Consider the following 27,589-nt stretch of genomic DNA (forward strand, 5'->3'; position numbering starts at 1 on the left):
TGGTTGAGGTCTTCTGTTTCTTCTCTGGTCAGTCTAGGTTGTTCATATGTTTCCAGGAAATTGTCCATTTCCTCTACATTATCCAGTTTGTTCCCATATAGTTGTTCATGGTATCCTCTTATAATTTTTTTAATTTCCTCAGGATCTGCAGTAATGTCACGTTTCTCATTCATTATTTTGTTTATATGGGTCTTCTCTCTTTTTGATTTTGTCAGTCTAGCTATGGACTTGTCAGTCTTGTTGATCTTCTCAAAGAACCAACTTTTGGTGTTAGTTATCCTCTCTGTTGTTTTTTTTCTCTATGTCATTTATTTCTGCTTTAATCCTTGTTATTTCTTTTCTTCTACTTGGTTTAGGATTGGTTTGCTGTTCATTTTCTAGCTTCTTCAGTTGATCCATTAGTTCTTTGATTTTGGCTCTTTCTTCCTTTTTAATATATGCGTTTAGTACTATAAATTTCCCCCTCAGTACCGCTTTTGCTGTATCCCATAGGTTTTGGTATGTTGTGTTCTCATTTTCATTCGTCTCTATATATTTAACAATTTCTCCTGCTATTTCTTCTTTAACCCACTGATTGTTTAGGAGTGTGTTGTTTAACCTCCAGGTATTTGTGAATTTTCTAAGTCTCTGCTGGTTATTGACTTCTAATTGTATTCCATTGTGTTCAGAGACTGTGCTTTGAATAATTTCAGTCTTTTTAAATTTATTGAGCCTTGTTTTATGTCCCAGCATGTGATCTCTTCTGGAGAAAGTTCCATGAGCACTAGAGAAGAATGTGTATCCTGGTGATTTAGGATGTAATGTTCTATATATGTCTGTTAAATCCAATTCATTTATCAGATTGTTTAGGTTTTCAATTTCCTTATTGGTCTTCTGTCTGTTGATCTATCTATAGGAGAGAGTGATGTGTTGAAGTCTCCCACAATTATTGTGGAAACATCAATTGCTTCCTTTAGTTTTGCCAGTGTTTCTCTCATGTATTTTGTGGCACCTTGATTGGGTGCATAAACATTTATGATTGTTATTTCTTCTTTTTGAATTGCCCCTTTTATTAGTGTATAGTGGCCTTCTTTGTCTCTCAAAACATCTCTGCATTTAAAGTCTATTTTATCTGAGATTAATATTGCTACACCTGCTTTCTTTTGGCTGTAGCTTGTATGAAATATTTTTTTCCATCCTTTCACTTTCAGTTTCTTTGTGTCCCTGTGTCTAAGATGAGTCTCTTGTATGCAGCATATTGATGGTTCGTTTTTTTTTTTTTTTTATCCATTCTGCGAATTTATATCTTTTAATTGGTGAGTTTAATCCATTTACTTTCAACGGTATGACCGTGAAGGCATTTCTGGAATCAGCCATCTTATCCTTTGGTTTATGTTTGTCATATATATTTTTCCTTCTCTCTATTAATATCCTTTAATGTACCCATACCTAATCTCTTTAGTACTGAACCTTTCTCCATGTCTCTCTCTCCTTTCTTTGTTTCTGTGTGTGTAGGGCTCCCTTGAGTATCTCAAGTAGGGCAGGTCTCTTGTTAGCAAATTCTCTCAGCATTTGGTTTTCTGTGAAAAATTTAAGCTCTCCCTCAAATTTGAAGGAGAGCTTTGCTGGATTAAGTATTCTTGGTTGTAAATTTTTCTCATTCAGAATTTTAAATATATCATGCCACTGCCTTCTCACCTCTATGGTGGCTGGTGAGTAGTCACTGCTTAGTCTTATGCTCTTTCCTTTGTATGTGGTGAATTGCTTTTCTCTTGGTGCTTTCAGAACTTGCTCCTTCTCTTCTGTATTTGACAGTGTGATCAGAATATGTCTCGGAGTGGATTTATTTGGAATTATTCTATTTGGTGTTCGCTGGGCATTTATGATTTGTGTATTTATGGTGTTTAGAAGATTTGGGAAGTTTTCCCCAACAATTTCTTTGAATACTCTTCCTAGATCTTTACCCTTTTCTTCTTCTTCTGGAACACCAATGAGTCTTATATTTGGACGTTTTATGTCATCTATCATATCCCTGAAGTCCATTTCTATTTTTTTAATTTTTTTCCCCATTCTTTCTTTTGTGCTTTCATTTTCTGATCTGCCATCTTCCAGGTCACTGATACGTTGTTCAGCTTCCTCTAGTCTTGTACTTTGAGTATCCAGAATTGTTTTAATTTGGTCAACAGTTTCTTTAATTTCCATAAGATCATCTGTTTTTTTATTTAGTCTTGCAGTGTCTTCTTTATGCTCTTCTAGGGTCTTCTTGATGTCCTTTATATCCTGTTTCATGCTCTTCTTGATGCCTGTTATATCCCGTGCCATGGTCTCATCCTTCATCTTTAGTTCTTTGATTAGTTGCTCTAGCTACTGTGTCTCTTCTAATCTTTTGATTTGGGTGCTTGGGCTTGGGTTATCCATATCGTCTGTTTTTTTCATATGCTTTAAATTTTTCTGTTGTTTTTGGCCTCTTGGCATTTGCTTAACTTGATAGAGTTCTTTTAGGATTTGTAGACCAATTGAAATCCTTATCTCTAATTTGTCAGATCTATAGCTTCATGGAGTACACTTTCTCTAACTAACCAGCAGGTGGCGTCCATGAGCCACCTGTTCCCCTCAAGCCAGTTCTCCCCTGCTTTGCCTCTGCGGTGAGTGGGGGAGTAAGTCCGTGGGGTCCAACTGGTGTACCAAGCTTGCGTGTGTAGTTGGTGTTGCCCGCCCTATGTAAGGGGCGTGTGTCTGGGCGGTCAGGGAGGGTGGTGGCTCTAACAATCAGATCTCCCTGGTGTTCCTGGAGTTTTAAAGCTGCTGCAATAGTCTAATCCTTCAGTTCAGTCCTGCCACAGTTTGTCTCTGCCACTGACCCACAAGTCCTTGGTATTGGCATGTGGCTCCTGAGACTTGTGAGTGGGTCCCTCTTCCAGGCCTTGTACCCCCTGCTTCTCTGTTGAGGGGTGACTGTGCTATGTCACAGGTGAGTGCCGTCCCCCCAGGGCAGTTCTGGGCTGCAGGGCTGTGTAGGAAGGCTCCCAGTCTGCTGAAATGATGTCTGAATCGCACTTGTTAATTCACACTGCTCCACCTTCCCAACTCTGGGACAACCAGCTGAGGGTGCAGGGAAGGCTAATGTCCACGCCCAATTTTGTGGTGTATGCTTGTTATTGGAAGCACTTCCGTCACACTCGGTTGTCTGGGGCAGCTCTGGGCTATAGGGCCGGTGACGGGCAGACGTGTTCCCTGTCCACCAGGATGATGGCTGTGAGCGGATGCCCCCCTTTTCTTGGGAAGTTGTGGTGTTTAGTGAATTTTCTCAGCCACTGGATTATTGCCTTTTGTCTCAGAGCTCTCTTAGTTCTGCTCTTGTCTTGACCTGCCCAAATTGCAAGTCTTTGAGGCTTTCTGTATTGGGCTTCTTAGAGTAATTGTTTTAGAAAAAGAAAAAAAGATTAAAAAAAAAAAAAAAAAAGGGCCCTCCTGGCAGATCTAATGGGTTATTGAAATGCTAAGAGACAAAGCAATTAGGGCTATTAAGGAAAGATCCAGGGGGCAGAGAGATCAGTTTTTCTTCGGGATTTGCAAATCAGCCTCAGTGCCTGAGCTGTGCCCTTCCCCTTTCTATGTTCACCAGATCTCCAAAAAGCCTCCGCTTTTATTTTTGAGTTTTTCTTGTTGTTTTTTGCTTTGCCTATCTCCTCTCTGCTGGGCTGGCTGTTCTCAGATTCTCTGGTGTCTGGTCTCTATCTATGGTTGGAGTTTGGATCAGTAAATGAGTTTCCGATAAGAGCTGCCACTGCAGTTCTCCCTTCTCCTTCCCAGCGCTAATGGCCCCTTCTCCCACAGGACTGAGCCTGGAAGGGAGGGGCGTGGGTCCCCTGGCTGCAAAAACTTACAGATTTCGCTGATCTCAGCAGTTCCACGTTTTCATTAGTGTTGTATGAAGTATGCCCAAAGTCAGATTGCTCTGCGGTGTCCAGTCCACGCAGTTCCTGGCTTTCTACCTACTTCTCTGGAGGAGTAACTAAAACATACACCTCACCAATCCGCCATCTTGCCCCGCCTCCCTGATTGTTTTTTCTTAGTAATTTTTAATTAAGGAATTCTCTTGTTTTTTAAGTTGAGATGGGAAAAGTTGTTTATTAGAAATTTGGAAAACTGTAGAAAAGTAAAAGATAACTTTTCTAAATCATCAAGTAAAATGATTTTTTATAGAACACATTGAATCCTAGGATGATATCTTTTTGGTGCAGTGTACTTTTAGGTTGTATGCTTCTTGAGTTTTTTGGGGGAATGAAAGTAGTTTTAATATTAACCCAAGCAAAATTGTACTCAACTGAATAATAAAGGTAAATATTCTGAGAAAAAAAAAATCGTAATGTGTTCTTAAAACCATATATAAATGAGTTGTTTTATTTGCTGTATTATCCACTGCTTGACTTCAGTGTTACGGGTTATAGTTGATTGGTGATACAGATTAAAATTAGATGAGCAGTTACCAGAATTCCATCATATTTTTTCCATCTTCCCTGAAAATCAGTTTCCATATACATCAGTAAATCATCAATAAATCAAAAATAAATCACCAGAAACAACAGGCAGTCTCCATGCTTTGCTTCTATGCATCTTAGGAAACTGCATCATAAAGGAGGCATCATTTTCCCTCAGAATCTGATAGGCATCGGATCTTTATGTAAGATCAAAAGATAAAAATAAAGTATGCCCCAAAGTGTCTCTTATTTATTTAAATACTAAAAATATGTTTCATATTCTATAGTAATGATAATAAAACAATAATAACAAAAGACATTTTATGCTTTCAGAATGCCAAGTTTTTGTCATTCTCTCTCTAGAAACTTGCTTTTCTCTAGCATTTCTGGACATCATTATTTCTGATTCTGCTTCCTTTCTCTGTCCTCTCCTTTGTCTCCTCACTGTGCTAATTTGGAATAATCATTAGCTTTAGTGTCAGACTGAACTAGATTCAGTTCTCATCCCTGTTACTTGTTCTTTTGTTAACTTGGATAGTTTGTTTTGTTTCATTGACTACTTCTCAGAATGGTTCATTTTATCACTTATTTCTCAGACTTAAAGGAGATAATATACATGAAATAAGGAAATAACATATATGAAATATTTTAGCCCAATGGTCATAACAAGTACTCTGCAAAAGCTGGTTATCTGCCCATTCTTTGCTGATTCCTTCTCTTGGCCTTTAAATGTTGGTCATTTCCAAGATCCTAACTTTGGGCCCCCTTTTCTTTCTCTATATGTCTTCAACTGCCTTTGGCTGCCTGTATACTATAGTTCAGTTAGAGAAACTGCAGAGAAAATATTAGACTTCTTCATGCTCACATCCAGACTGACACCAAGTTCTACTTGCAAACAACTCTTAAATCTGGCTTCTCATCTCCAGTCTGCTATCCTCATATCATCTTACCAGGCCTCTAGAAATAGCTTCTTAGCTGGTTCCTTCTAGCCAGTCATTCTCCTCTCCTCTAGTCCATCTTTCATACTGCTGCCAGAGTTTGGTTTCTCAGAAAAACTAATTGGAGCTTGTTGTTCCTTAAAAAAACTTTCCCAATATACCAGACTTTTTGCAATCAGTCTCTGGCTTATCTTCCCAGCCTCTTCTTCACCAATCTCTCTACTTCCCTGTGTTCTTTCCCAGACTTCAGCCAGCCAAATTTATTTCATTCACCAAATATTGCTCCCATCTTCTTTTGAACATGCTATTTTATATAAAATCCTCTTCCTCCTCTTTTTCAACCTGTTGGACTCTTGCTTGCTCTTTAGAGGCCATGTAAGCTTTGACTTCCTGATCCTCTCAAAGGAGCTAAGTATTATTCCCTCTTTACTCCATGGTATTTTGTATATATTTCTCTTATAACACTTATTTCATCATATTGTAAATATTTATTTATAGATCTGACTCACCTGCAAGACTATGTGCTCCTTTAGAGACAGAACTGTGTATTAGTTTAGTTTTGCCAGCATCATAGTAGTTGGTCAATAAATGTTTATTACATTAATGAATACTCCTTAGTTTGAATCTCCAGGAATAGCAATGCGCTGTAGAATTTGTGTTTAGTACATTAAAAACACAGTTTTTCTATATCACAAATTTTTCCCTAATGTTAATCGTTGATAAATATTGTGATCATTTTCATTAACTTCCCAGAATTTGGGAGGACCTTTGGGGATTTAAATATGAATGCACTGAGGAAGCTATCTCAAGACATTTAAATTGATGCATTTTTCCCCCTTCAGTATTAGTAGGTTGGAGTCATTCAGGAATCCACACAACGCAGCGAGTCATGGTTTAAGTAGAGAGTTTAAGGATTATTAGAGGAAGAAAGCAGGTGGGAGCCAGCAGAAAAGAAAGAAAGAAAGATAATGGCTCTGGCTCTCTGAGAGCAGCATTTTTAAAGGAAAAACCGTGTGGGGAGGGAAGGGTGTCCTGTGTTTTGAGTGGGTGAGGACTTACCAACTTCTGAGCTGACCGGTTACTAGGGCTCTAACACACTACTCTTCTTTGATGTGCACTGTGTTATCTATGTGGAGGAAGCAGGCCTTTTGGTTTGTTTGTGGTCGTTCATCTTATGGACCTATCTGATCTTGCTTTATCCGCCCTTTTGGGGTCTAGGCGCCACTATGACTGGGATTTCTAAAACAGCCTTTAACCCTTAGTTTATGGCGTACCTGGTATCTATGAGATAAGCAGCAGGGCCCCTGTATCAGACATTCCTTCTGTATGTTAGACTTTTTTTCCTAGAGTCTGACATTCTTGCCTTTTATTTTTAATAAAAAATTGGTACGGGTTTGGGTTGATTTTGGGTTAACGCTTTAACTTAGCTCGAAGCAACCTTTGTAGGGAAAAGGGACGTTGCACTTGTCTCTTAGCTACTTCCGGCTGGGCATGGACGGAGTTGGGGAGGAGTTGCTTTGAACTAAGTTCTAGCATTATTAGATTGATGTTTAGTTATTTTTTGCTGGAACTAGCTGGTAGTGAGGCTTTTTTTTGCGGCAAGAGCAGATTTTCAAATTTTCATTGCAGCAGTAGGATGTTTTCGGAGTTTTGCTGGTTAGTCACAGCTGTTATTGACCTATTGATAAATTTAATTAGACATTGTAAGAGGCAAGGAGCAAAAAGGAAAATTAATATAAGGATAATTACTGGCCCCATAAGGGGGAGTAGAATAGCTTGTAGAGGCATGGAGAAGAATGAAAGAAAATTTTGAGAGAAAGTTTTATTGAATATTGCATAGAAAAGAATGAAAGAAAATTTGAGAGAAAGTTTTATTGAATATTGCTTACTTACTCAGACTTACTCAATAATTAAATCCCTCCTTTTTATGAGACATTTTCTTATTTTTAAGAAATGGTATCTTGTGAGCATCTTCTGAAAAGGAAAAGTGGGTGGAGGTTTTTTTTCCCTTGTAACTGCTTTTTGCTACGCAAAGGTGAATAGGTTCTTATATTAATTTGGAAGATGCTCTGGACATAAACTTACAGATACAGGCAACAATAAGACAAACAAGTGACAAGCAGAATAAAAACCATGGTAATAAGGGCTATTTTCTATTCCATGGTAAATTTATTAACCACTTAGAAAATGCATTTGGTTTATTATAATTTTAACATTATTATTATTATTTTGCATATGATTTAATATCGAAGAGACATTGTTATATTTATTTGGTATATAAGTGTAGCACTGAATGCTAATGAATGCTCAAGTTTTTCCTGAGCTGCATTGGGTGTTAAGTTTACAATATCATACATGGTGTCCCCTCATAAGAACAGGCCTTAGTGTTAATTATGTTTTTAAGTTTCAACCACATCACACTGGCAATTACAGCTCCGGGAGGTATCTTCTTTGTATAGTTGTAGCGCAGCGTCGTTGGTCCTCTGGGAAAGAGGATGGTGGGCTCCAGGGTTCCATTGGGCTGTTTTACAGTGCCAGTCTGGAGGCAGTGGCCACTGAAAAGCCAGAGTGATCGAGTCTTGTCTGGTGGGCAGAGGCAAAGGTGTCTGTAGTAAAAGGTGTTTCCAGTAACAGCATGTCCCCATCTACTTCTGGAGCACGTCCGTGTGATGTGGTTGACAACCCTTATAGCTTTAGGGACCACAGAAATGGGTCTTACCAATAACTCTGATGGGGAGAGAGCATGCAGGCACAGTACTAGGAGCTTGGTTTAAACATGCAAGCACTTCAATTAAAATAGAGGTCTAATTTTTCTTTACATTTTTACTAGGGTTATGTTAGATAATGGGTAGAACATAATTTATATACTTGCCTTGCTTCTTTGTGAAAGTGTTTCTTTGTTGTTGAAGATGAAGCTCTGACTTGTAGCTAACTGCAAGCACTTTCCGAGAAGCATCAGAGTAAAACAATGTAACTTACAAGGAAATTTGGCTGTTTTGTGACAGATAACTCTTTAAAAATAACTGAAATTATAACTAGCAGTACTACATTGTTGTTTGATGTTATACACATCAGTAACCAAAAGAAGGTTAGAAGTTTTTAATTTTTATAACATTGTCTAAACATTTCTTCTGCAACTTATATTACATGAATTTAATCATTTTTAGTAGTCTGTTTATCTGTTTATCTATTTATTTATTTATTTCCAAGATGAAAGAACAAATTCTTTGTAACTGTTGAGAATAAAAAGATATTCTTTAGGGTTTGACCTTGAGAAAGTAAAATGTTAAAAGTTACTAGGTTTGAAGCAGTATTTTTTTTTTTTTAATTAAAGTTAAGGAAAAGACTTAGCTCTTTTAAAAGTGAGTAGACAATATTTTTAAACAACCAAGGACATGATAAAGTTAACATATAGTGCAATAAGTTGTTTTGATAGACTTTTTGCCTTTTACATTGATTATTCAAATAGGAAAACATTTTATAACATTTGACTAAAAAATATATACATAGGTTTAAACTTGTTAGAATATTGCTAAATAATTAAAACACTTTAGTTAATGCATCTTGAAATAGTAGTAAACAATTTTTGGCAAGGATTAATGGAATGTATAGGTGTTGCGTTGTTTCTCTTAAAAAAATGCACGCAATGGTTTAACTTTGCATGTATTTTGAAATTCATGAAAGTATTTTGTTTTCTTAGTTTTGTTAAATTTTTATTGCATATTGGCTCTATGAATATGTTGATTACTATATTACTGAACAAGGGTGCAGTTATGAATAAGCTTTATAATCTTGTATAACAACTGTTAAATTAGAGTATTTGAGAGGGTTTTGCTATTTGCCATTTTTTGGCTGCCTTTTATGCCCACCTTTTTATGTGCTTTAAGGCAGCTTTCTTGGTAGGTTTGGGACATATTAGGAGGATATGGGTTAAAGCTTTTGCTTTGTGATTACAAGGAGAAGTTTTTCTAATTTAATTAATTACTTGGCAAAGTATTCTCTTATTATTATTATTTTTTTTAATGTCATGTGCTAACTTAATACTGTTAAATATTTGAGGTTTGATGACAAGTTGAAGTGAAGATGTTTTCTCTATATACTCCAGGTTTACTGCAGTGATTACTAAGTAATTGATGGATACATTTATTTGAGGCATGGATAGCTTAGAAAACAAATAATATTTTTATACAAAGTTTTATTTAATATAAAACGAGTAAACATAGTTTTATTTACTGGCTAAACAAGGCTGTTAAAGGGACTTTGTGCTAGTGTTACAGGTTTGTTTGTTACATTTTAAACCTATGGTTTCTATTAGAAAAGGCCTGAGCCTTAATAGGTAGTGGTTCAGCCAGTTTGGGTTTCATTAAGTAATCTCCCATTCAAATAAGAGTATAAGGACAGACAATAATTTAAAAGTAGAGAGTGCTTACAGACAATGTTTAAAAGTAAAGAGTGCTTAATACAAGAATTTAAATAAACCATCAAGGACATAATAATGTTAACGTGAAGTGCAAGAAGTTATTTTGATAAAATAGACTATTTGCTCCCTACACTGATTACTCAGAAAAACACTTCTACAACCTTTTATTAAGAAATAACACTTTAATAATTTAAGGAAACTTTTTTCATAATAAAAACAGCAGAAGACCGTAACGTGAGGAGCTTGCAGTAGGGTGAGGAATGTTTTATATTTTGTGAATTATTAGGCACATACCCACAACATTGAAGGTTAATTACTGCTTTGGGTGGTGGTTAAAATATTTAATGCTATTTTGTTTTATAAAACCACTTTTGTCTTTAAGTTCTGAGGTTCTGTTGTTAAGCAGTGTTATTACTAGTTTTTACCATTTTTTAACTTTGACCACAGAAATAATTGTTTTCACAGATTTTTTACAGCTTTCTGTATCTATCTTTCAACTTTGACTACAGAAATAAATTTTCCACTCTACAAACCTTCTGCAACTTTCTGTATCCATCTAGGCTTTATCCCACATTCCTGTCCATCCAGGCTTTATCTCACATTCCTAAACAATCAGTCATTTAGGGCAAAGCTACTTTCCTTTTCCCCTTAATTAGAAAAACATTCTTTATACCTTTTATACAACATGCTATTACCACCAAAATCAAACTTGTTAGAATGATGCTAAATATTTAAAACAAAACATTCTTTATAGAGAGAGGGAGTGAAAGTTCTCATTATCAGATTCCTTAGTAGAGATATTATTTTATGACACTGGTTTGACAGTTTGCGCTTTTGCTGATTTTTAAATTGTATCAGTTACTTTTGATGTCCTTCCAGCAATTTTACGTTTTTTGCAAAGACCCTTTTGACTAGGTCTTTTTGACTTCTTAATTTTAAAAACTGATAGGCTAGCACATTTACATTATTTCTTTTATTTAATTGCTTTGAAAATCTTTATATTAAAGCAGAGGTGGAAGTCTGCATATTTTTTTTAAACTGTCACTTTTCTTTTAACTTACAGAGACAGTTTGCTGTAGCTAGCCATACCACACATAAAGGCCAGTTGGCTGCAGCTGTGGCTCATTAACAATTTTAATGACACTTTCCAAATTTAGACCAATTATTAAGAATAGTTTTTAAGGGAGATGTAGCTGGCATATTTTGAGAGTTTCCCATGGCTGAGCAACAGCAAAAGAAATTATAAAGACAGAACACAGGAGTAGAAGCTGTTTAAATGTAACTGGTTTTTCACACAAATGCAAACTGTGCAAACTGCACAAAATTTAAAAGGACAGCTACAAATTTGGGGTTACAGTTAGTGGGGCTTAAACCCACTGAGTTTGCATGCACGACCCTTGGATCAACTTAATTAGCCTTACTGTACAACAGACTAATTGAAACAAAAGAAAGCAAAGTGAACATAATAAACAAAAGATTACACACTTACCCAGCACAGGGAAAGTCTCAATTGCAAAGCTACCTTAACTCAGATGTGTTTGGTGTTTGTCTGTGGTGGGTGCTTCCACCTGGACTTCCCAGTTCCAGTACTCTAGGAAAAATTTCTGGGCAGCTGGTAGACACAGAGCTGAGGGGTCCAGCCGATGAGACATGGATCAGGGCATTTGAAAACACGGTTTTAAATAGTTAGGCTCACCTGATCTCATATCAAATAGAGAAATAAGTTTTGGAAACTTTATATCCTTTCTGTTGGAGGTAGTTAAGGAGAGTGACTGTTTTTGCGATAAGGCTTCAGGGGGGCTGCACAGTAGGAGGTTGTCTACACATTGAAGCAGCTTACTAGGATGTAAATGCAGTGTTTGTAATTAGAGGCTAAATGTTGTTAGGGATGGGGTGGGTTTGTTGATAGTAGAACAGCAGGAGACAGTAACTTGAGTTTTCGCCTTATTCATTTATCCTCCAGTTGTGCCAGGTATGTGTGCTCTGGGTTTACGCTGCAAACCCCTGCCCGGGAGAGGTGGGCTGATGTGGGAGACGGGGGGAGGGGCGCGCAGACGGCGAGCAGGCTGGGCGCAGGCGGGGTGAGTTGAGAGGGCAGCGGCAACGGGACGAGAAGGGGGTAGGGGGTTAATGGCGAGGGGAGGGGAGCAGAAGGGGTTAGAGAGGAGTTAGGAGGGGGATGGCTTGCAGGGTTAAAGAAGCAGAAGCTGCTTAAAAGCTTTTCAGGGTTAACTTTTGTAGAGAGGAAAGTGGAAGACTTAGAAGGATTTTTTGTGAAGGAGGATGATTTGGTGGGAGGCGACAGAGTGGCACAAGGATGGCCGGGATCAAAGAGTCCAAAAAGCTTGAAAATAAGGGGCTTCAGACCATTTGCCATTACGCCGAATAAAATTATCAAGTTCAGAGAGAATTTGCCAATTGAAAGAGCCATTTTCTGGCTAATGTTTTTGTTGTTCTAAAGGATATTGCGGCCAAATTGTGTTGGTTCTACTTCCCCTTTTAATTGAAGTTGAAACAGCTGAGGAGGTAGATTTAGGAGGAAATTCACTTTTGGAGCTACTGAAAAGTGACTGTATATTACCCATGATTATTTAAGAAATTTGAGAGGCTTGTGGTTTGTTAGGGAACTTTGCTCGCCGGAGGCTTACGGAGATCACCCGTGAGAGATACACGGTTTCCTGCTCCTTCAGAGGCTTACGTTTTCCCTGAACGAGGCTGACATGAGTTGGGGCTATGCTCGTGGGAGGCTTACGGAGATCACCTGTGAGAAATTCACAGTCCCCCCACTCCTCTGGAGGCTTAGAGAGGCCACCCAAAACGTTGCTCAAGTGAGACTAACAACCCAGATCCATATAACCTGGTCACAACAACCAAGCAGGCATCCCCGGTTTGTCATTGGGGGTCAGGAAATTGCCTGCAGTCTTTCGCTCAAGGCATCCCCCAAGTTACTTTGACTGCTGCAGTGGGGAAAAAATGCTCCCGGAGCATCGAGAGTTTTGATTGAGCACTGTGCCGGTTTGAATGTATTATGTCCCCCAGAAAAAGCCATATTCTTTGATGCAATCTTGTGGGGCAGACATAATAGTGGGGATTAAGTTGGAATGTTTGGATTAGGCTGTTTGCATAGAGATGCGCCCCACCCAACTGTAGATGATAACTGATGGGATATTTCCATGGAGGCATGCCTTGATCAGTGGAGCCATATAAACGTGCTGACTCAAAGAGAAGAAACTCAGTGCAGCTGTGAGTGATGTTTTGAAGAGGCGCTACAGACAAGAGGGACACTTTGAAGAAAGCACAGGAGCTGCAGATGAGAGAAAGTTTGAAGATGGCTTTTGAAAGCACTCTTGCTCTGGAGAAGCTGAGAGACGACAAATATCCCAAGTGCAACTAAGAGTGATGTTTTTGAGGAACTGCAGCCTAGAGAGGAATGTCCTGGGAGAAAGCCATTTTGAAACAAGAACTTGGAGCAGACACCAGCCATGTGCCTTCCCAGCTAACAGAGGTTTTCCGGATGCCATTGGCCATCCTCCAGTGAAGGCACCCGATTGCTGATGTGTTATCTTGGACACTTTATGGCCTTAAGACTGTAACTGTGTAGCCAGATAAACCCCCTTTTTATAAAAGCCAACCCATCTCCAGTGTTTTGTATTCTGCAGCATTAGCAAACTAGAACAAGCGCTCAGATTTTGCTAGGCTTACAAAGCTGGGGCGCCATGTTAGAGCGGGCCTAGGCGCCACACTGAGTGGGCTGGGGTGTCCATGGGACACTGAACAAAACTCTCAAGGGGAGGATCTGGGCAGAAAGATCCTTAAGTAGGATCTTACCTAAGGCCGAATTAGTTGCAGATATTTGAGAGCCATGCGGGTGTGCGGCATCGCATTAAGGTGGTTTGAGTTGATGGACTCAAGCTGCTGAATGCATGGAAACCTGAATGACTATGTAGTCCAGGAACGGAGTCGACTGGAAGGCTGCCCTGTTGCCCCAAGGGGCTGGGAAACCCAAATCTCAGTCAGTCCTCCGAACGGGGTTGACCAAAAGAGGCTGTCTTGTTACCCCTTAAGGGGCTGGAGACTCAAGCTTCAGTCGAACCTCCGTGTCCAAGTCACGGCACCAGATGTTAGGTCGGAGTAGTTCAGGAATCCATACAACACAGTGAGTCATGGTTTAAGTAGAGAGTTTAAGGTTTATTAGAGGAAGAAAGCAGGTGGGAGCCAGCAGAAAAGAAAGAAAGATAATGGCTCTGGCTCTCTGAGAGCAGCATTTTTTGAAGGAAAAAACCATGTGGGGAGGGAAGGGTGTCCTGTGCTTTGAGTGGTTGAGGGCTTATCAGCTTCTGAGCTGACTGGTTACTGGGGCTCTAACACACTACTCTTCTTTGATGTGCACTGTGTTATCTATGTGGAGGAAGCAGGCCTTTTGGCTTGTTTGTGGTCATTCATCTTATGGACCTATCTGATCTTGCCTTATCTGCCCTTTTGGGGTCTATGTGCCACTATGACTGGGATTTCTAAAACAGCGTTCAACCCTTAGTTTATGGTGCACCTGGTATCTATGAGATAAGCAGCAGGGCCCCTGTATCAGACATTCCTTCTATATGTTAGACTCTCTTTTTTGGGGTCTGACAAGTATGTTTCACTTACTAGGCTACAATATCATGTCCTAGTTGCTACTGTAACTTAAAACTGGTTCATTAAAGTAAAGATTGACCCAGCTTTTTTTGTCTTCCACTGCTTGTATCAGAATTCCATTACTCTGTCACAACCTTCTTCACTGGAAAAACCATAAAAACAATTACAAATATTTAGGAGCTTTATTGTTAGTAGTATTCAGAATTTCATTCACAGATTTGCTAAGGTTAGCATTAGGCACTGTTGTTCACTTTTTTATAAAAGAGTGATAGTGCAGGTTGTGAAGTACTGAAATGTAGTGAAGGCTTGCTATAGATGAGTAGTTATCTTGTCATTAGGGATTACTGTAAAATTGACAAGCAGAAAGCGTTCTTGCATAATAGTTGGGTAGCCACCTTAGGCAATAATGAGGCAATATGTGATATATTTCCAGTTGAATGGTATCAGAAGTATGTGTTGAGTCAGAGAAAGCTAGTTATTTGGAATGACATTTTGAGACTTTGAGGAGTAGCTAAAGTTTTTTCTTTTTCCCTACCCTGAAATGTTTCTGTTTCTAGATGTTTTCCTGGCATTTGTTCCAGTAGGAACTTGCCATGGACATGTGATGCCTCACTTGTTCTTACTATAATGGAATATTAATATTTTAGAAAAATACTGAATAGGGAAATCAGGGAAATGATTTGATTTATCACCTCAAGCACTTACTAGTTTTGTGACCTTGACATAGTCACTTAACCATCTCTCAGCTTTAGTTTCCAGGTCTCTACAACTAATATATAAATGATAAAGTGTTTCTTTTTAGTTGTGTTGCTTGGATATGACACTTGCCTTTCCTACATGCATAAGGATTATAAAGGCTCTTTCTCACAGTTGTCTTACAGACTGGAGAGAGTGCTAGTGAATGCTTTTGTCTTCAGTGCCCATCTGTTGGAAATGTTGAAGGTGGAGTAGCAACTGGGCATTATATTATCTCCTGGAAGAGGTAAAAATTATATCAATCCTACCTTTTTTTTTAATGTCTTTGTTGGTCTTAAACCTTTACTCTCTGTCATCGTCATTTAATAGTTGAGGTTCTGTCATTCTGGAGAGTAGATAGAAGTTACTCTTCAGTTTCTGTCAGAAACACAAAAATTAAAAAGTGAAAAGGATAATTAAACATTAATTTATCTTTGTTACAGTTTGTGACTTATATGCTGATAAACGTTTAGCCAAACTAAATCTGAAAATAGAACTGCTGAAAAATGCTAATAGAAACAAAATTGTCCTTATTTTCAGTCAATAAGATTATCTACATAGAAAACCCAAGGGAATGAACAAATTATTAGGAGTAATGGAGTTCAGCAAAATTGCTGAATCTAGCATCAATATACAAAAATCAATTGTCAGTAGTAAACTGCTAGACAATGTACAGTTTAATTTAGGTATTACAAAAATTATGAGATATTGAGGACTATGTCTAACAGAAGATATGCATTAACTTTATGAGGAAAATTATAAAACTTTTCAAAACATTAAAAGAAGACCTAAATAAATGGGAGAGATACACGATGGTCTTGGGGCAGATCTAATATTATAAATTGATCTATAGATTCAATGCACTTTCCGTTGAAGTTGCAACAGTTTTTTTGTTTTGTCTTATTTTGTTTTGTGGAACTTGACTCTGATTCTAATATTTACACAGAAAGGCAGAATCAGAAATAGTCAAGACACTCCAGAAGTAAAACTAGGCAAAGATAATTGCCTTGCCAGATGCCAGGACTGATTATAAGTCTGCAGTAGTAGAGACAGTGTAGTATTGGCACAGGGATATGTAAATAAACCAGTGGAACAGAAGGGAGTGTCTAGAAATAGATCCGTGGATCTACCCATGTATGGAAATATCTTACAGAGGCAGCATTGCAGTTCAGTAGGGAAAGGATGAACTGTTCTGTAATTAGTGCCAAACAATGACTATCCACTCAAGAAAAAAAATGATCTGTACTGTGCACTGCACTGTAAATAAAAATTAATTACAGATATGTTAAGGATCTGATTGTAAAAAGCAAAATTTTGTTACTTTTAGTAGAAAATATGAAAGAGAAATTTTATGACTTTGGAGTAGGGAAGAGTTTCTTTAAACAAAACACAAAAGGTAGAAGCCACTAAACTGATGAATTTGATTTCTTATAAATTAAATATTTCTGTTTGTTAAAAACCACCATAAAGAAAGTTAAAAGACAAAATACAAACTGGGGCAAGATGTTTGCAACATATATAACTGAAAAAAGATTAATATTCATATCAAGAACTTCAACAAATCCTAAGAAAAAGACAAGTAACCTAACAGGAGGTTGAGCAAAATACTTGAGAGGGTAGTTTAACTTAAGCCGAGGAAGCTAGATGTCCAATAAACATAGAAAGAAGCTCAGCCTTCCTCGTCATTGGGAATGACAGATTAAAGCTACACAGACATTCAAATGTACTCCCACTAGTTTAGAAAAATAAGATGGTTTAACAATATACCAAGGTTATTAATTTGAATAATTATAAATGGAATCAATTGATTTGGAACACTTGCATCAGCACCTGGTAAAGTTGAAGATGTTTGTATTCTGCAGTCCTCAGAGACATCTCAACCAGGTACAGAAAGCAGATAGGTCTAAGAATGTTCATAGCAACACTGATCATAATAATAAAAAATTGGAAAAAATGAAATATTGAAAGGAAAGTGGATAAACTGTGACACATTCATAATAAAAAATTGGAAACAAATGAAATATTGACAGGAAAGTGGATCAGTTGTGACACATTCATATAATGGAAGACTATGTATCAGTGAAACTGAAATGAACCAAAGCTATACCTATCAACATATTAATGTTAAGTGAATAAAACAAACTGTAGTGTAAATATAAACAAATTCCATTTATATAAAATTGCAAAACATGCATACTTTTATTGCTTAGGGCTACATACATAATTTGGAACAGTGTAAGGAAAAACGTAGGAATAATAGATACCGAATTTCCAGGAGAGTGGTTACTTCAGGAGGGGAGGAAGAGATGAAAGTAGGAAGGGGTTCCCAGGACTGTATTGGTAGTATTTTCTTTGTTAGACTGGAAGGTAGATACATAATATTTGATGTGTTATTCTTTTTATTTTTAATTGTTTCATAATAAATATTAGAATAGGGAATACAGTTCTATTATTTAAAAATGTGAAAAGAAAAATAAGTAACATCATTAAAGAACAAAAAGAACTAATCTAACTTACCTTGTCCTTGTTTTCCCCTGTCTGAATTTATCATCTGTGTGTAATTCTATATTGATGTTTAGTTTAGTTGTTGTATGAGTTGAAATAGCATTTTGAAGGCACTGCTTAATTGTTCCATCATGCTGCCTTAATACTATAAGGATATATTTATTTATTAATGGTGAGGGGTTACATGTTTTTGCCTGTTGCTTTGCTCTGTAGGCATTTGCACATCAGGACAGCTCTTCCACTCCTGGATGCAGATGCTTCTTAAGGACTTTCTTCAGTTAGATAGTTACCAGCTGCCCCTTTAGTTCCCACCTAACTATAATATGGGGAAAATATTTGAGATTTATAGTGTTACATTATCTCAGAAAACACTGGAACACCACTATGTTTAGTGATAGTAAACTGTTTTTAATTCTTCAGTTTCTGCTGTGTACTTGCAGTGTTATGATAGTGTTCTTTAAAGGGTGGTCTACAGACCTCTGCCTGTCTGTGAACACTCCTCAAGGAGATAAGAGTTTGTGTAACAGAGTAGATCATTGCAGTTCTTCCTGCACCGAGAAAGCCTTAAGTACCAGCACATTGTATTAAAATGGTGTGTTTCATTGTGGCACAGTTCCTTCATTCATCACCCACTGGCAACAAACAGCAGTGTCGGGTTATAACATTTGTTAACTGGGAATACTCAGAACATAAATGGAATTCTAAAAGCTCTTACTTTACAAAGCTAGTTTTCTTAATAAACTTTTGGGAAATGGATAATTTATCTTTCCTTTGAAACTAGTTGGTGAATATACGTATTCCCTATTTATTTTTTATTTATTAACCTCTTACATGCAATGTAAGTTTAAAAGATGATCTTTTCTGCCATAGGACTTCGGCCATGGAAAACATCCCTATCATCAGTACTATCATCACTCTGCCACATGTGATTGTAGAAAATATTCCTCTCCATGTGAATGCAGGTAATGGTAATTCAAATTTTACTTGGATAAAAGAATGCAATGGTAATTTTTATTTTCACTTCTAAGATTTTATTCTTTAAATTTTTTATTTTTAAAAATTTTTCAACTTTCACAAAAGTAGATTATGGCCAGTCTTGTTTCATCTGTATGCCTGAACACTCCTCCTACCACTATTATCATGAAGCAAATCACAAATACCATTTTATCCATAAATATTTCAGTGAGTATCTTTAAAAATTATTGGCTCCTTTCCTAAACACAATCACAATACCGTTATCATGATTTAAAAAGTTTGCAGTAATTCCTTAATATCATCTAATTCCAGTATTTGAACTTCCCTCAGTTGACTCTGGTTTTTACTGTTTGTTTGAATCAGGAGACACATAAGGTCTATACTTTGCAATCGATATAGAAGTCTCTTATATGCTTTTCATCTGTAGGCTGGCTCTTCCTCCTCCCCTTCTTCTCTCTCCCCTTCTCCCCTTCTGGGTTTTCTGTCACCAACTCCGACATTACTTTCTCTGCCACCATTGCCTCTGCCTCTCTCTTTTCTTTGTGGTTTATTTATTGAAAAATTATTTTTCCCTTAGAGCTTCCCACATCCTGCATTTTGCTGATTGCATGGTGTGCTTTGAATGTTTCTCTGTCCTTCTAAATCAGTTATTAAATCTTTTGGCTTGGTCAGATTCAGTTCAAGTTTTTGCCAAGAATATTTCGTAGTTGATGATATGTACTCCTGTTGGGAGACATGTAATATCTTTCTTTATGTACTTGAATACTTATAGCAAGAGAAACTTCCCTTTATTAACGGTTTTGGTTACCCTGATGTCTATAACAATTTTGGAAATAAAAAGTGCACACATATGAATGTTTTACTGATAATTTCACTACACATATGTTTTTATTTATTCTGGTTTAGGAAACATTATATTTAGGGAAGTCTTCTGTAGATTTAAAAAAAAATTCTTAAAATGTAAGTCAACTCCTGATAGCCAAGACCCTTATTAAGTCAATTTTTATTTTTATAAGGAGACTGCTTTTCTTAGCCTGTTTTGTCATAGACCTATGAATATTGTCCAGAGAATTTTCTTAGTTGGCAATGCTATAATTTAAGTAATTCCTTGTTTATATAATGAGATACATTTACAGAATAACCCCCTAAATGGTGACCTATTTTTTTTTTTTTATGAGAAAAATAAATTGTCATCTTCTTCTGCAGACCTGCCGTCATTTGGACGTGTCCGAGAGTCTTTACCTGTCAAGTATCACCTGCGGAATAAAACTAGTTTAGTTCAAGATGTAGAAATTTCTGTGGAACCCAGTGATGCCTTCATGTTCTCAGGTCTGAAGCAGGTACAGGTCATATCTCATTTAGTTGTTTATGTGGATACAGAAGTATGGTCAGGAAATGGGTAGTTGGACATTTATTTTTTACAAATGAACTGATTAAGGCTGACCGTAGTCCTTATTGTTTTGATCATAGTGAATTTTTAGTCATTTTTAAAAACTAAGTACAGCTTTTTATAGAGGTGGATTAAATAGGCAGTGCATATCTTTTCACATCATTGATATCAGTCATATAGGTTCTTACTCCCTAAAAAACAAAAGCTCGTAAATCCTTGAGCTATATTATATTAGAATTCCTAAAAAGTTAAGCATTCCCCTTTATTACTGATAAGTTTATTTGCGTGTGTGACTCTTTTAATTTGAGGCCTAGAGGCATAGCTATACCAATATTAAAGCCTATTTTTATTCTGAGCTGTCAGTGATATTTTTTATTTCACATGTAATTTACTTATTTTTGGTAGGTTTAGATACAATTTTTTATCTATATCTAAAAATAAATTGCCCAGGTATTTTGATTGATCCATTAAATTTAAGGTAGACAAGTTCATCTGGTTTTTAAGTGAGTGAACATAGCACTCAGGCAAAATTATATATTGTCACCCACTGTCAGAGTTCAGTAGTCAGTAAATACTTTTTACTAACAGCTCCATGTAATGCTTTTAATTAATGATACATGATATTGAATATAAAACTAGCTATAGTATATTGGTATACATGTGCATTTATTACCTTGGACATGTCATATGCATATATGTACTCATTTGTAAAGAGTAAGCTTTTCCTGAATGTCCTGATCTTTTTCATATTTTGACTTATAAATAGAAAATATGAAGATACCAACATCTTGTCAGTTTGTGTTTTTTCCTAAGACATTGTTACAGCTTTTCAAACATCTTTTTTCCCCCTGAAATTATGTTAAAATGAAGGCAAAATTTTGAAAGAAAACCAGAAACAACTAGCTTGTATTATGTTGATAATGTTTACAAATGGGCACTTTTCTAGAAATGATCGTATAATGTTTTCAATATAAAAATCTACTGGGTCTAAGACGGAAAATACTGACCCATCTAACTTTCTCATTCTTAAGCAAGTACAAGTTGCCTTTTAGATCTTGACAGAAACTGAGAAATCATAGATAATAATATTTACAGTTACCATCTGCCTGGTCCAAACTCATACTACTAATTCTACCCTACAGTTTGGGATCTGTTTAGAAGATGGAATAGGAGAGAGAGGGAACATTGCACCAGAAGGGTTTGGGTGTCCAATTATGTAAACATAATCAAGGGAGGACAACATAAAGATATTTCAAGTATGGTTATGTGATCATCTTTCTTCATAACTTTCTCTGATTTAGATTCGATTACGTATACTACCTGGCACTGAACAGGAAATGTTATATAATTTCTATCCCCTAATGGCCGGATACCAGCAGCTGCCATCTCTCAACATCAACTTGCTTAGATTTCCTAACTTCACTAATCAGCTGCTCAGACGTTTTATACCTACCAGTATTTTTGTAAAGGTAAGGCTTAGACATTTTGTTCTTTTAAAATGTAATGTGTGAAAAACAAAAGACTTCCCTTTAAACTTCACTAAATAATATTTTTAGACTAATAGTGATAGTGATAGTTTTGACTTTTATTATATTGAATAGGCCATATTGCTAATTCATTTCTATAAAGTTACTATCATTTTATAGAATCTAATTTCAGAAATTTTTATTCTGATAGTTTATCCTTATCATATCCTTAAGCATATTTTCTCTTTGGATTGGTAAAGTATGTTTCAAATTGTAGTTTGTTAGTGACTAGTGCTTAGTAAAAATGGATTAACTTTCTAAATGTGATCCGTAAGTTTCCTAATTCTCTCTAATTATGTAATACAGGATTTGGGTCATCTGTCAGAATCTATACCCTGGTTTAAAGTTTAGGGTTTTTTTAATCATGATTTTCAGGTTTCTATAGTAAAAGGGTATGTAGGCTGATTTAGTCATTCATCCTATATAACAGTGTGTGAGTCAATTGGGCTGGATAAATGGTTCATTTTTAATTCAGCATTCCACCTCTGATATGTCACTCCCAGATGCCTTAAGTTATGGCTGTCCCTTTGATAGTTGATTTCCCTCAGTAACTCAGGTATACATGAATATATATGAATCCTGTGTGACCTCTTCTTATTTTAGGTTTGTTCCTATTTGGGACGTCAAGTTACATTACTTGTTGCTTTAAAAAAAAAAATTGTCTGTCTTAATCATGTTTTGGGGAACTGTCCCTTGTTTATTTTAATCCAGAATTTGGTAATCTGGTCTGTGTTAGTAGGTCCTTCATACCCTTCTTAGCTTTCATCTCTCTGGACTTAACAGTTTTTTTCTACATCCTCAAAAACATATAATTTTATAAACCCTTCCAAGCTCCTATCCCACACCATACTTTTAGGTTGTAAAAGAAAAATCTTGTAATTTTTGATTTCCTTATGTTTAACAGTGGCTTTCTAAAACATTTTTACCTGATAGTGTTCTAAAACCATTTCCATTTGCCTTTCCTTGCTCTTATGTCTGACATCATCCTGCAGGAGAAAAGTCTCATGCCCAGGGTGGGGAAGAGGGAAGGGGAATGGATAATCTTTGTAATGTCCTTTTAGCTGTTTTACTTTTTGAAGTTTGCTGTTTCTAAGTTCAGAAGTACTGCTTTAAATCAGTGTGAAATATGTATTGATATGCATATACATCTTGATCATATTGTAGCTTTACAAACATAGCTTGTTTGAGATGCTAGAGTTGATCATATTGAGAAACAGGAATTTCAGTTCCATCAATTAATCTCTTTCACTTCTTTCCCTGTAGTTCAGCATATGCCCAAACCTAACCCCAACTAATGCTAGGTCAGTCTTTTGATTTTCTTTCACAGTAAACTTTTGGGTAGTATGTAAGTTCATAAAGAAAAGTTCCAGAAAATAAATACTCATAAGTTTTTTGTTTTTTTTTTTTTTTTAATCTTCATTTTATTGAGATATATTCACATACCATGCAGTCATACAAAACAAATCGTACTTTCAGTTGTTTACAGTACCATTACATAGTGGTACATTCATCACCCAAATCAATCCCTGACACCTTCATTAGCACACACACAAAAATAACAAGAATAATAATTAGAGTGAAAAAGAGCAATTGAAGTAAAAAAGAACACTGGGTACCTTTGTCTGTTTGTTTCCTTCCCCTATTTTTCTACTCATCCATCCATAAACTAGACAAAGTGGAGTGTGGTCCTTATGGCTTTCCCAATCCCATTGTCACCCCTCATAAGCTACATTTTTATACAACTGTCTTCGAGATTCATGGGTTCTGGGTGTAGTTTGATAGTTTCAGGTATCCACCACCAGCTACCCCAATTCTTTAGAACCTAAAAAGGGTTGTCTAAAGTGTGCATAAGAGTGCCCACCAGAGTGACCTCTCGGCTCCTTTTGGAATCTGTCTGCCACTGAAGCTTATTTCATTTCCTTTCACATCCCCCTTTTGGTCAAGAAGATGTTCTCCGTCCCACGATGCCAGGTCTACATTCCTCCCCGGGAGTCATATTCCATGTTCCCAGGGAGATTCACTCCCCTGGGTGTCTGATCCCACGTAGCGGGGAGGGCAGTGATTTCACCTTTCAAGTTGGCTTAGCTAGAGAGACAGGGCCACATCTGAGCAACAAAGAGGCATTCGGGAGGAGGCTCTTAGGCACAACCATAGGGAGGCCTAGGCTCTCCTTTGCAGCAGCCGACTTCCCAAGGGTAAAACCTGTGGTAGAGGGCTCAACCCATCAAACCACCAGTCCCCTATGTCTGTGGTCATGTTAGCAACCATGGAGGTGGGGTAGGCGAATACCCCTGCATTCTCCACAGGCTCCTCAAGGGGGCACTACATCTTTTTTTTTTCCTTGTTTTTCTTTTCTTTTTTTTTTTTTTTAACTTTCCCTTCTTTTTTAAATCAACTGTATGAAAAAAAAGTTAAAAAGAAAACAAACATACAATAAAAGAACATTTCAAAGAGACCATAACAAGGGAGTACGAAAAAGACAACTAACCTAAGATAACTGCTTAATTTCCAACATGTTCCTACTTTACCCCAAGAAAGTTACCTAATATAGCAACATTTCTGTGAACTTGTTCCTACTATATCCATCAGAAATTAACAGACCATAGTCATTCCTGGGCATCCCCAGAACGTTAAATAGCTTATCTGTTCTTCTTGGATTATTGTTCCCCCTTCCTTAATTGCTCTCTATTGCTAGTTCCCCTACATTCTACATTATAAACCATTTGTTTTACATTTTTCAAAGTTCACATTAGTGGTAGCATATAATATTTCTCTTTTTGTGCCTGGCTTATTTCGCTCAGCATTATGTCTTCAAGGTTGATCCATGTTGTCATATGTTTCATGAGATCGTTCCTTCTTACTGCCGCGTAGTATTCCATTGTGTGTATATACCACATTTTATTTATCCACTCATCTGTTGAAGGACATTTGGGTTGTTTCCATCTCTTGGCAATTGTGAATAATGCTGCTATGAACATTGGCGTGCAGATATCTGTTCGTGTCACTGCTTTCCGATCTTCCGGGTATATACCGAGAAGTGCAGTCGCTGGATCGAATGGTAACTCTATATCTAGTTTTCTGAGGAACTGCCAGACTGACTTCCAGAGTGGCTGAACCATTATACAGTCCCACCAACAATGAATAAGAGTTCCAATTTCTCCACATCCCCTCCAGCATTTGTAGTTTCCTGTTTGTTTAATGGCAGCCATTCTAACCGGTGTTAGATGGTATCTCATTGTGGTCTTAATTTGCATCTCTCTAATAGCTAGTGAAGCTGAACATTTTTTCATGTGTTTCTTGGCCATTTGTATTTCCTCTTCAGAGAACTGTCTTTTCATATCTTTTGCCCATTTTATAATTGGGCCGACTGTACTATTGTCATTGAGTTGTAGGATTTCTTTATATATGCAAGATATCAGTCTTTTGTCAGATACATGGTTTCCAAAAATTTTTTCCCATTGAGTTGGCTGCCTCTTTACCTTTTTGAGAAATTCCTTTGAGGTGCAGAAACTTCTAAGCTTGAGGAGTTCCCATTTATCTATTTTCTCTTTTGTTGCTTGTGCTTTGGGTGTAAAGTCTAGGAAGTGGCCGCCTAATCCAAGGTCTTGAAGATGTTTTCCTACATTATCTTCTAGGAGTTTTATGGTACTTTCTTTTATATTGAGATCTTTGGTCCATTTTGAGTTAATTTTTGTGTAGGGGGTGAGGTAGGGGTCCTCTTTCATTCTTTTGGATATGGATATCCAACTCTCCCAGCCCCATTTGTTGAAAAGACCATTATGACTCAGTTCAGTAACTTTGGGGGCCTTATCAAAGATCAGTCGGCCATAGATCTGAGGGTCTATCTCTGAATTCTCAATTCGATTCCATTGATCTATATGTCTATCTTTGTGCCAGTACCATGCTGTTTTGGCAACTGTGGCTTTATAATAAGCTTCAAAGTCAGGGAGTGTAAGTCCTCCCACTTCGTTTTTCTTTTTTAGAGTGTCTTTAGCAATTCGAGGCATCTTCCCTTTCCAAATAAATTTGATAACTAGCTTTTCCAAGTCTGCAAAGTAGGTTGTTGGAATTTTGATTGGGATTGCATTGAATCTGTAGATGAGTTTGGGTAGAATTGACATCTTAATGACATTTAGCCTTCCTATCCATGAACATGGAATATTTTTCCATCTTTTAAGGTCCCCTTCTATTTCTTTTAGTAGAGTTATGTAGTTTTCTTTGTATAGGTCTTTTACATCTTTGGTTAAGTTGATTCCTAGGTACTTGATTTTTTTAGTTGCTATTGAAAATGGTATCTTTTTCTTGAGTGTCTCTTCAGTTTGTTCATTTCTAGCATATAGAAACATTACTGACTTATGTGCATTAATCTTATATCCCACTACTTTGCTAAATTTGTTTATTAGCTCTAGTAGCTGTATCGTCGATTTCTCAGGGTTTTCTAGATATAAGATCATATCATCTGCAAACAATGACAGTTTTACTTCTTCTTTTCCAATTTGGATGCCTTTTATTTCTTTGTCTTGGCGGATTGCCCTGGCTAGCACTTCCAGCACAATGTTGAATAACAGTGGTGACAGCGGGCATCCTTGTCTTGTTCCTGATCTTAGGGGGAAGGCTTTCAGTCTCTCACCATTGAGTACTATGCTGGCTGTGGGTTTTTCATAGATGCTGTTTATCATGTTGAGGAAGTTTCCTTCAATTCCTACCTTTTGAAGTGTTTTTATCAAAAAGGGATGTTGGATTTTGTCAAATGCTTTTTCAGCATCTATTGAGATGATCAATTGATTTTTCCCTTTTGACTTGTTAATGTGTTGTAATAGATTGATTGATTTTCTTATGTTGAACCATCCTTGCATGCCTGGAATAAACCCCACTTGGTCATGGTGTATGATTTTTTTAATGTGTCTTTGGATTCGATTTGCAAGTATTTTGTTGAGGATTTTTGCATCTATATTCATTAGGGAGATTGGCCGGTAGTTTTCCTTTTTTGTAGCATCTTTGCCTGGTTTTGGTATTAGATTGATGTTAGCTTCATAAAATGAGTTAGGTAGTGTTCCATTTTCTTCAATGTTTTGAAAGAGTTTGAGTAAGATTGGTGTCAGTTCTTTCTGGAAAGTTTGGTAGAATTCCCCTGTGAAGCCATCTGGCCCTGGGCATTTATTTGTGGGAAGATTTTTGATGACTGATTGGATCTCTTTGCTTGTGATGGGTTGGTTGAGGTCTTCTATTTCTTCTCTGGTCAGTCTAGGTTGTTCATATGTTTCCAGGAAATTGTCCATTTCCTCTACATTATCCAGTTTGTTGCCATACAGTTGTTCATAGTATCCTCTTATAATTTTTTTAATTTCTTCAGGATCTGCAGTTATGTCACCTTTTTCATTCATTATTTTGTTTGTATGGGTGTTCTCTCTTTTTGATTTTGTCAGTCTAGCTAGGGGCTTGTCAATCTTGTTGATCTTCTCAAAGAACCAACTTTTGGTGATATTTATCCTCTCTATTGTTTTTTTGTTCTCTATGTCATTTATTTCTGCTTTAATCCTTGTTATTTCTTTTCTTGTACTTGGTTTAGGATTGGTTTGCTGTTCATTTTCTAGCTTCTTCAGTTGATCCATTAGTTCTTTGATTTTGGCTCTTTCTTCCTTTTTAATATATGCGTTTAGTGCTATAAATTTCCCCCTTAGCACTGCTTTTGCTGCATCCCATAGGTTTTGGTATGTTGTGTTCTCGTTTTCATTCGTCTCTATATATTTAGCAATTTCTCTTGCTATTTCTTCTTTAACCCACTGATTGTTTAGGAGTGTGTTGTTTAACCTCCAGGTATTTGTGAATTTTCTAAATCTCTGGTGGTTATTGACTTCTAATTGTATTCCATTGTGGTCAGAGAATGTGCTTTGAATAATTTCAATCTTTTTAAATTTATTGAGGCTTGTTTTATGTCCCAGCATATGATCTATTCTGGAGAAAGTTCCATGAGCACAAGAAAAGTATGTGTATCCTGGTGATTTGGG

The 27,589-nt window shown here is 36.9% G+C and overlaps 1 protein-coding gene across 3 annotated transcripts in view; it reads left to right on the forward strand.

Annotated features, from left to right (window-relative positions):
* TRAPPC11 (trafficking protein particle complex 11) overlaps positions 1-27,589 on the forward strand; it is an 85,783-nt gene that overhangs the window by 51,261 nt on the left and 6,933 nt on the right. For all 3 annotated transcript variants that reach the window (XM_037831077.1, XM_037831080.1, XM_037831079.1), the window contains exons 26-29: positions 15,321-15,432; positions 18,561-18,652; positions 19,872-20,005; positions 21,357-21,524. In XM_037831077.1, coding sequence (XP_037687005.1) covers positions 15,321-15,432; positions 18,561-18,652; positions 19,872-20,005; positions 21,357-21,524 — 506 coding nt within the window. The remainder of the gene's footprint in view (positions 1-15,320; positions 15,433-18,560; positions 18,653-19,871; positions 20,006-21,356; positions 21,525-27,589) is intronic.

The sequence above is a fragment of the Choloepus didactylus genome, chromosome 3 (assembly GCF_015220235.1).
Source record: "Choloepus didactylus isolate mChoDid1 chromosome 3, mChoDid1.pri, whole genome shotgun sequence".
NCBI lineage: Eukaryota > Metazoa > Chordata > Mammalia > Pilosa > Megalonychidae > Choloepus > Choloepus didactylus.